The 10,924-nt window shown below is 36.9% G+C and overlaps 1 protein-coding gene across 1 annotated transcript in view; it reads left to right on the top strand.

Annotated features, from left to right (window-relative positions):
- Nucleotides 1-10,924, top strand: part of CEP350 (centrosomal protein 350) — a 187,644-nt gene that overhangs the window by 110,627 nt on the left and 66,093 nt on the right. Inside the window, exon 28 of the mRNA XM_007937637.1 lies at nt 6,947-7,146. Coding sequence (XP_007935828.1) covers nt 6,947-7,146 — 200 coding nt within the window. The remainder of the gene's footprint in view (nt 1-6,946; nt 7,147-10,924) is intronic.

Genomic DNA, 10,924 nt, shown 5'->3' on the forward strand with positions numbered 1-10,924 from the left:
TTGAACCGTCAGCCTTCTGGTTAGCAGTCAAGTGTCTTAGCCACTATGCTACCAGAGCTCCTGCTTTTTCTTTTAGGTCAATACTATTCATATCCTCATTTATCTCTTTGATTATTGTTAAGAACTAGAAAGAATTAATTCATTGTAAAATGTAAAGCACCATACTCCATTTTTGCTTAAAACAATAGCGAATTAAAGAATTATAATCCAGAAGGAATTTTAAATACTTAAGGTACTAGGTTTTATTTGTCTTGTTAATCTTTTAAAAGTAAAGAATTTTAGAGCTGGAAGTTTCATTTTCAATTTAGATCATGTTTTTCTCTTTCATATTACAGTTTTAAAATCTGTTGAAACACAATCTACAATTATATTCATTCAGTGGAAAAAAATGGGTTGAAGTATTAAAAAGTAGGAGATACTTGAATAAAGAAAGAAAAAATCATAAAATACTGGAACTAGAAAGGCTCTTAGAAAAGCTATCTGGTGTCGTCCCTTTGTATTTTTTTTACATGAAGAAATTGAGGCCCAGAAAGATATGTAACTTCCCCCATGTGGTAGTAAAGGTTGTGTGTCAACTTGAGTAGGCTGTGGTTTTAAGTGCCTGGGCAGCATCTGGATGCATTTATTCCCTATGATGAGATTGGAATCAACTCCATGGTGGAATCTGCTGTGAGAAGCTAATTAGTTGCCTTTAGAATGTGACTTGCTTCCAGTATATATGGGGAAGCTTTGAGGAAGGTTTTGAGCTTTTTGGCATGCTTGCTTCCTGCATTTGGCTGAGTCTTCATCCAGTGGCCTACTGTGTTGCCTGCTGATCTGGGGATTGTTCCTAGACTTGAACCAGTGGCCTGTCGTGTGCTTATTGATCTTGGGATTGTGCCATTTTACTTGCCAACAGCTGCATGAGTTAAGAGAAGCCTCCAGCTCCACTGGGCCTGGAATAAGAGGCAGAGCTGTAACCCAGGGTTGAGGGACCTTCATCCAGTCCCTAGATCTGGCACTCTAAACTCAGACTTGTAGCCTCCTAAACTGTAAGAGAATAAATTCCTATTTTTTGAAGCTATTAACTTGGGGTATTCTGTTATAGCAGCACTGGAGAACCAAGTTACCCTAAATCACACACATAATAGAATGTCAGGAGTTAAAACTAGAAGCGTGTTCTTTGGACTTTAGCTCCAACATTCTCTGTAACACCATAGGTTAAGCCAAAATTAGAATATATATCCTTCCATAGAATATAGACTTGGATGAGCACCTCTTGAAGCTTTTAGTTGACTAACTAAAGTTAATTAAGTTAGCATATCTGCAAGCAACCTAATTTTTTTTTTTTTTTCTTTTTAATCCTACATGACTGTTGTCTTTGATTTAAATTGACCTTTCAAATTATATTTTTTGAAACAGGGAAAGTGTTAGATGGTTGATTTTTGGAGTTGAATAGTTTCACAGCACAGATTTAGAGTGTGAGAGTATGATTTAAAAAGTGAATTAAAGAGTGCTTTCTGGAAGAGGGCAGCATGAGCAGATCAGTCTAATATCTTAACCCCTGACCTCAACCCATGAGCACTAAGAAAAGCAACTGGAAATCTCTCATCTCAACTTTGTAAGAACTCTGTAAGGTATGCAGAGGATTGTGGAAACTAACTGAAAACTAAAACGAGAAAATGGCAACTTTTGAACAACAGGATTTTTTTTCTTCTATTGTCCTGTCTCTTTCTCTTCCTGTGTGGTAGCCATGGAAGCTGCTGCAGCAGGGACAGACTAAAGTTCACATTCTCAGGGGGGTGCTAAACTCTAGTTCTGGAGTGAACAGGGCAGCCTTTGATGGTAGACTGTTCAGTGTGTCTGTTCTTGTCTGTCTGGGAGCTACCTGAAAGATTGCAGCATAGTTCTGGCCTTCATTAGCACTCAGGGAGGGAGCAGTGAATAAAGACTGAAGGCTGTGACCACATGAGAATTTCTTACAGAAAATAGTTCCTGTGAAAGCACCATGTATATGGGGTAATTGAAAAAGTCACACACATGCCCAGAGCCAAAACATTGTAATATTCTAATGACCTGGATTCAACAAAAAAATTAAGGCACACAAGAAACTAGAAATGGGGACCAATTCAAAAGAACATGTTGAAGGGAGAGAAATCTTCTCTATGGAATCCCAGAAAATGGACAAAATAGAAGCTTTAAAACAAAAGTATCAAACATGCTCAAAGAACTTTAAAAAAAAAAAAAAAAGACAAAGAACTAAAAGAAATCAGAAAAATGATGCATGAACAGAACAAGAATACAAGCAGTCCCCTGGTTGTGAACATCCGACTTACATACAGCCTATGGTTACCAACCAGCCTCCATAATGCCTATTATATTAAAAGTTTGGTGTGTATACAATGGTTCGTAATAACAAATGGACACTACTTTGCTATGTGCATCAAAATATTAATACTATTATTTTTGTATTACTATGTTAAAGGTGTTTTAATATACCTGGAAGTGTTTCTTTAATGTTTTTTTATGCACTGAAAGTATACTATATACTAAGACAAACATTTGAGTACCTAATTGTTCTAACTCATACACAAATTTGACTTAAAAGACAGACTTAGGAGCAGAACTCACTTGTGATCTGGAAACTGTCTGTATCAATAGTTAGGTAGTATAAAAAGAACCAAACAGAATGACTGGAGATGAAAAATATTGTAAGTCAAATGAAAGTCTGTGGAAGGATTTAACAACAGATTTGAGCTGGCAGATGAAAGAATCAGGATAAAAATAGGATAAGCAATTGAAATAATTGAGGCTGAAGAGCAAAAAGAAAAAAGTCACAAAAGCTGAGCAAAACCTGATGGATTTACAGGACACCATCAAGCAAACCAACCTACATACTATGGGACTCTCAGAACAGGAAGAATATTTATAGAAGTAATTGCATGTGACAAAGTCCAATATCCTTTCATGACAAAAACATTGAGCACACTAAGTAGGAATAGAAGGAAAAATTATTCAGTATAATAAATAAAGGGCATGTATGAAAAGTCCATAGCTGTCATCATACACAATGGAGAAAGACTAAGATCTTTCTCCTTACCATCAAGAAGATGATGAGGATGCCTATTCTTACCACCACTGTTCAATATTGTACTAGAAGTCCTTGCCAGAACAATTAGGCAAGGAAAAGAGATAAAAAGTATCCAGATTAGAAAGGAAGAAGTAAAACTATCTGCATTTGTAGATGTCACAATCATGATCCTATATATAGAAAATTCCAAAGAATCCTTAAGAAGGTTAATAAAGCTAATAAGTTAATTTAGCAGAGTTGCAGGGTACAGGGTATGCACACAAAAATCTTTTGGTTTCTGTACATCAGCATTGAACTACCTGAGAGGAAATGAAGAAGACAATTCCATTTACAACAGAATCTGAAAGAGTAAAATACTTAGGAATAAATTTAACCAGAGAGTTGAAAGACTGTACTGTAAGACATTGCTCAAAGATATTAGTGAAGACCTAAATAGATAGAAATACATTTCATGCTCATGGACTGGAAGATTTAGTATCATTAAGATGTCAGTACTACCCAAAGTCATCTATACTTCAGTACAATCTCTCTGAAAATTCCAACAGCCTTCTTTGCAGAAATGGAAAAGTTAGTCCTCAAATTTATATGGTATTGCAAAGGGCCCCAAATTACAAAGCAGTCTTGGAAAAGAAGAATTAATTTATCATTCTCAAATCTTGTTTATCTCTTACTTGTGCAACATCTGGAAAGATTCTAACTGTATGTGAAGTACTGGTGCTTTGATTTCAGCTTTATTTTTTCAACTTTTAAAGCACACCTTTTACTTTTAGAATGTATGTAATAAAATAAGGAATCTATATTTCTAGGAAGACGTTCTAACTTTTAAGTTTTAAACTTATACTATTTTATAAACTATTTTATTTTCATTTCCTATTACTCATTACTTTTGTTTCTCATTTCTAAACTAGGCTTTTGAATATACTTAATCTTTATAAATGAAATATAATTTTCAGTACTTTAACAGAAAAGTTATTGTCCTCTATATTGAGCAGGACAAAAAAAAATTTTAAGTTTATCTCATGTTTCAATATTATTTTACTTTTTGTACTAGGTCGTGCATGCATTTAGCAGTTACATACTTAAGAGGGTGGGTGATCTTTGAATGTTATGAATAGGTTTTTCTTCTTTATACCCTTTTGCCAAGTATATTTTTTATATATAATATTTCGATAATTGGCATCAAAATAAGTTTACTGAATATTCGTAAAGAATAACAAGGAATATTGCATTGTCTTACTGAAATTTGGCAAAAGTGTATTTCCTTGAACTTTGGTGCAGAAAATCAGGGCAATCCAGATATGAGTGTGTGTATGTATGTTTGTATAAATCAATGAAGCAATAAAATACTGAGTTATATGTGGGAAAATAGACATTGAAATAATCTGCTATTTAAAGTAATATGTGTAGGCAATATGGTACATACTTTATAAAATCCAAATAAGTGGCTGGATTTATGCCTAGATTTTCTCACTTCTGTGACATTGATAATATTCTTTGCCCTTCCAAGGCAATAAATGTTGCCTTAATGTACAAATTGTTGTGTGCATGTGAACAGGAGCATGCTCTGTCAAAGAAAATTAACCTTTTCAGACTATTACTAGACTTTTCACAAATATGTAATGATCTATGTACTAGCACAAAAGTGGAGAAATTTATTTTTTTCTATTTTTGAAGCTTTAGCATGCAGAATTTTGTTCTTCCTTTTAATGTTATGATTGAGCTGTCCACAGCATGATTTTTTTCACTGACTGAATTTAGTGGGACTTGCTCACTTTATTCTTAATTATTCATTCTGATACTTTATACAATGGGTACTATATTTCAGTATGATCATTTAAATGTACCTTTGTTAAATATAAAACAAGATGCCTCCAGTAGGTCCTATTAGCAGTAAGTTTTATGTTATAGATATGAACAAGGTATTTTTAATCAAGGTATTTTAAAAAATCAATTTTAAATTGATTTTTAAGATTCTTTTATTATTTCCAAGTTGGATTGTGATATAAAGTAAGAAAAATGTAGTTTTTTTTAATTTGAGACATAATAATCACTTGCTCAGGATTACATATGTATTAGAGTTCCTAATATACTAGCTTCATGGCCATAATTGTACTCCATGTTAAAGGTTATGGGAAAACTTACTTAGTCCCATACTGTACTTCTGATAAAGAGCTCTGGTGGTGCAGTGGTTGACGCACTCACCTGCTAACCAGAAGGTCAGTGCTTCAAATCCACTAGCTGCTCCACAGGAGAAAGATGAGGCAGTCTCCTGTCAACATTTATAGCCTTGGAAGCTCTATGGGGCAGTTCTACTCTGTCCTATAGGGTCACTATGAATCCGAATCAACTCAGTGGCAGTGGGTTTCATTTTTTTAGTACTTCTCATTATTTTACACACAAGCAAGTAAATTTGCCTGAAAATATAGGTAATGGTTAGCAACATCTAAGAAGAAAGGAATGTTTATTCCGAAATCACTGGTAATATCTATAAAAGTACATGTTTTATGTGTCACACAGAATGTAACACTTGGCTTGAACTGAGTAGCTTATAATGTTATTCAGGAAGCATATTAAAAGTTCTTCGTTCAGATCTTATGCTTTCCCTTTCTCATTCTTTCTGCCTCTTGATCTCTTGGTTTTAAAATCTTCCTCCTTATTTTGTAGACACTGCTCTCCTGTTCACTACTTCTTCTCTGTCTTTACGTCTCATCACTGGGCCTCTCTCAGTGTCTGTTTTCCCAACCTTCATCCCAAATTCCAGCTGTATATCTACAACCAGTTGGTCAGGTAACTGCACCTTTTTCAGTGCACTCTTTGATAGAGCATGCTCTGTTCTTTTTGTTTGTTTTGTTTTGCTATTCTCCTTTTTTTTGTTTTCCATTTTTAACAGCCTGGAGGCTTCTTGTCAAATGTCCCGTAGACTTTATACTCTTTTGTTTCTACATTAATTTGACATGCTGACTACATAAGCAGTAGAGTGACAGTTCTTGTGCTTTTTAAGTGTTTGTTGGACACGTGAATACATTTTTGTTAATTAACCACCACTGTAGCTCTAACACCAGAAATCTGAGCAGCCCACCTTTTATTTAACTGTGGCATCTACATTTGAGGCGAATTCAGTAGTAACTTTTTAACTACTCAAAATAATATTTCCCAATTCCATAACTTCTAACCTTTTGGAGCTAAGCTATAATAGGCCATTTAAATTCAGAGCTAGGGTTAAGTTGAGGAATTTGAGATACTTGATGCATACTTTCACTGAAGTAATAAATAGCTATGTTTGCATAAACCATCTGACTGTGGTGCTCAGTGTTCTCTCCATGAAAAAAAGATGATCATCTGACATTGCATCTGTTAGGTAATGAGAACCAGACTCACTAGACCTGAAGCAAAGCCAGAATGAATTTAAAACTAAAAATCAAAAAGGGACATGAACATGTTTTTGTTTGGTTGGTTTTTTGTTTGCTTGTTTGTTTTAGGGGGTTTGGGGTTTGTTTTTTGTTGTTGTTGTTTTGGTCTTTGTTGTTTCGGGTTTGTTTTCCGGACAGAGCCTTCCAAAGAAATTCCTTACATCGTCTCTTAGGAAAAGAAGCACATGTGAAGGATGAATTTATAAGTCATGACTGTCCAGATATTCTGAAGATACTTTTCCCTTTGTTAATCTTACAAACCATTACAAGTAAAAATAAATGCTTTCAATTACTGAGTGAGCTGACTCATCAAATCTTCTATTATCTCAAACTTTTTTCAGGGAGAGAAGTAGTGTGAAGGTTCTGTTTTGTACAGCTTGTTGATAAGGTAATGAGTGGTACAGCTCTCAGAGTGATTTCTGCCCATAGGTGTGTTCTCTCACTGTTCTTCATGGTGTGGCCACAGGTTTCTGACAAAGCGAGAGCAAAAACTAATGCAACGGCGACAGCACGCAGAGGAGCTACTAGAGTGGAAGCGACGTTTAGATGCGGAGGAAGCAGAGATTCGTCAAATGGAAAAACAAGCTTTGGCTGCCTGGGACAAAGAATTAATAAAACCTAAAACCCCTAAGAAAGAACTTGAGGACCAGAGAACAGAACAGAAAGGTAATAAATACTATTTCTGTTCAAAATACAAACTATAAAGCCTAACATAATAGAAAGGTATATTTCATTGTTCTTAAAAATGTGAATGATTAAGGAGGAAAAAGGCAGAACAACCACAAATGCTGTAGAAACTCAAAAGAGATTATTGTGAACAACTTTATACTAGTACACTTGAGAACTTAAATGAAATGGGTAAATGTTTTTGAAAGGGCTAAAACTTACCCAATAAGAAATAGAGGATCTTACTAGTCTTTTGGCCATTAAAAAAATGGTAGCTAAAAATCTTTTTATAAAGAATATTCTGGCTTTGGCCCTAGGGGATAGCCTCAGGCCTAAGACAGTCACCTGCTGCAAAAACGGCAAGGAGGCCACATGTTCTGACCTCCTCTACTCCCACAAGAGGAAGACAGGGTTACCAGCAGTAACCCAAGGCCTATTACTGCTGGGCCAGACATGCTGCCTCCCTCCAGCCCTTTCTCCAACCGTTCCTCCCAGAGCACCCACTACCTCTCTCCTGGGCTCAATAATTTCACTGCAGTGGCCACACAGAACTCACAGATTACGAGGTTTATTAGGGAAGCACCAAGCTACAGTTTGAGTTGAGGAAAAATGCTCAGTCTCTCTCTCTCCCCAGCCCACCGTCCCTCAGCCAACAGTCTCTCACAGTCTCTTTCCCAGCAGTGCTGGTCCCTCGGTGTCTCACTCAGCGATGCGTGTCTCTTGCATCTCTTTCCCAACGGCACGTGTCTCCTTCAGGAACGCTTGTCTCTTTCGGCAACACATCTTCCTCCACCAGCAGTCAGAGAGAGTTCTGCCTCTAGGAGACCTCCTTTTGAGCGCGGCAGAGTGGCCAAACTAGCCAATCACAGCATCAGAACTCTAAGCACCTGAGAGAGTGGGCACCTCCCAGAACATTGTTTTGTGCCACTCCCAACAGAAATACTCCAGGTGGACAACTTCAGCAATCAGGAGCTCCTCAGTTGCTCATAGAAAATCCCACCTTGGAGGTTACAAAGACTTATGGGTAGAAAAGCCACACTAAGTAATTTACTACACCGCACCTGCCACACCCAAGACTGGCAGTTCAAACCCACCAGCCGCTCCCCGCCAGGTAGCCAGGCTGTCTCTTTGGGGAGCTTTGGTAATATAGTGCCTAAGGCACTTGACTGCTAACCAGAAGGCTGGCGGTTCAAACCCACCAGCCACTCCTCGGAAGGAAGGTTGGGCAATCTACTTCCATAGTGATACCGCCTTGGAAACCCAAGGAGGGGTCGCTGTGAGTCGGGTACATAACAACAACAACAACATCATTCTGGTTTCACCAGTATACCAGTATATTTTCAAGGGAAAAAGAATCCCATCACAGCCTTACAAGTTCTTTACTTTTCCATAGAGTAGAAAAAGGAGACATTCCTTTACGCATTTTATGAGGCTAGCATATAACTTTTATACTAAAGCCCAAAAAGACAATACTGAAAAGGAAAATGCCAGTCTTATTTATCCTAAATAAAATATTAGCACACTAAGTCCAACGATACATAAAAATGTAACACTTCATGACCAAAATAGGTTTAGTGTACATTAGAAAATTTTAAAAATGACAACTGTATACAGATTAAAGAAGAAAAATCACATAATCATCTCAATGGATTCAGGAAAGGTATTTGATGAAATTAAAAAATCAGTTGTGATAAAACCTCAGATTAAAGTATGAATAATATGAACCTGATAAAAAAAACCACCGACCACACCTACAACAAAGATCATACTTAATGCTGAAACATAGAATATGTAGCAGAGATCATGTTTATCTTAGTGACTTAGTGCTGCCAGAACAAGAATGCCACAAGTGAGTGGCTTTAAGGAACAGAAATGTATTTTCTAACAGTTTAGGACGCTGGAAGTCCAAATTCAGGGTGCCAGCTTTAGGGAAAAGCTGTCTCTTGGCCTTAGAGCAAGAACTTTGTCTCAGCTTCTGTAGCCCTGGTGTTCCTCAGTACCTTGGTGATCTTCACATGACATCTTGTCTTCCCCACCTCCCTTGTTTTGGTGTATATGCTGCTCCTTATAACTCAGAAGTGATTATGTTTAGGGTATACCCTGTACTGATTGGGTCTCATCATAACAAAGAAAATCCCCTCTCCACCCTTTGCCAAATGGGATTACATCTATAGGTATAAGGGTAAGGATTCCAACACATATTTTGGGAAGTATGCAATTAAATACATAACAATACTTAATGGTAAAATCAAATGTACTATAGAGATCATACTTAATGGTAAAAGACTTTTCTAATATCATGAGTGGTTAATTAATGAATAGTGATCTTTTCATGTTGTATGATGAAATTTGTCAACATTTGGAAGATCAGCATAACTCAATGAACCATTATTTTTCACGTGACCAATACAAACCAACCAACCAAACCAACCACTGCGGTGGAGTTGGATCTGACTCATAGTGACCCCTCCTTGGGTTTACTGCAAAGTAGATTGCCCAGCCTTCCTTCTGAGGAGTGGCTGGTGATTTTGAACCACCAGCCTTCTGGTTAGCAGTCAAATGCCTTAGGCACTAGGCCGCCACAGCTCCTGAGCAATACATGATGATACAAAATTTTGCATATTTAAAAGATCCATTCAGAATACAAGGTGTAGACCAATGGATTTTAATGTAACAAATGATGAAAATTTCATTGAGATGGTTTCCCATTCCACATTACAACTAACCTTTAAGAAACTACCACTTGTCGCCAAACAAAAGACAGGCATATGAGTTGAACATTTACCTGAGGTAGATACATTCCTTGGAGAGAACAATCACGGGAGAAAGAAGGGCTGCTTATGCACAAGGAGACAACTCAGGAGGCAGGTGTGCATGGACGGATGGACCCAAAGAAGAGGTAACTTTTGGGAGGAAGTGGAAGGGAGCTGTTGCATTGTGGTAAATTGTGGTCAATGTCATGAGACAAAGTATATGTGAACTGCTGTATGGGAAGTGAATTTTCTCTGTAAATCTTCACCCAAATCACAATTAAAAAAAAAGAATGATGATGGGAAAAAAAAGAAGAAGAAACTACCACTTGTCAAGGTTTAGTGTAGTGTCAGAAAAGAATACCCACACTTATCTGTAAAGATTGTTAGAATATTTCTTCCTTTTCTAACTATGTATCTTTGTAAGGCCATATAGTAGTTTCCTAGGGTTACTATAACAAATTACCACAAACTGTGTAGCTTAAAACAATGGAAATTTATTCCCTCACAGTTCTGAAGGACTGTGTCTGAAATCAAGGGTTGGTTCCTTCTTAGGGGCTAAGAGGGAGAATCTGTTCCATGTCCCTCCTAGCTTCTAGTGATTGCTGGCAATCTTTGGCATTCCTTGGCTTATAGATGCGTGATTGCAAACTCTATTATAACATGACATTTTGCCTGTGTGTCTGTGTCTTCACATGGCCTTCTTATAAGGACATGAGTCACTGGATTTATGGCTCATCCTAATCCAATATGACCCCATCTTAATTGGATTATATCTACAAAGATTCTATTTCCAAATATGATCACAGTTTCAAGTACTGGGGATTAGGAATTCAACATATCTTTTTGGAGGACACATTTCAACCCACAGTAGGCCAGATTCTCTGTGTATACTTCAAAGCAACATATCACCATGGGTTGAATGCAGAAGCAGATATGAGAATCTAGCTTTCTTCTTTTATGCCAGAAATTGAGGATATTTATAAAAATATAAAAGAGTCCCTTTCCTTTCACTGAGTTTTTTTTTT

Source organism: Orycteropus afer, unplaced genomic scaffold (assembly GCF_000298275.1).
Source record: "Orycteropus afer afer isolate SDZICR_OR568_19922 unplaced genomic scaffold, OryAfe1.0 scaffold00043, whole genome shotgun sequence".
In the NCBI taxonomy this organism is placed as follows: Eukaryota; Metazoa; Chordata; class Mammalia; order Tubulidentata; family Orycteropodidae; genus Orycteropus; species Orycteropus afer.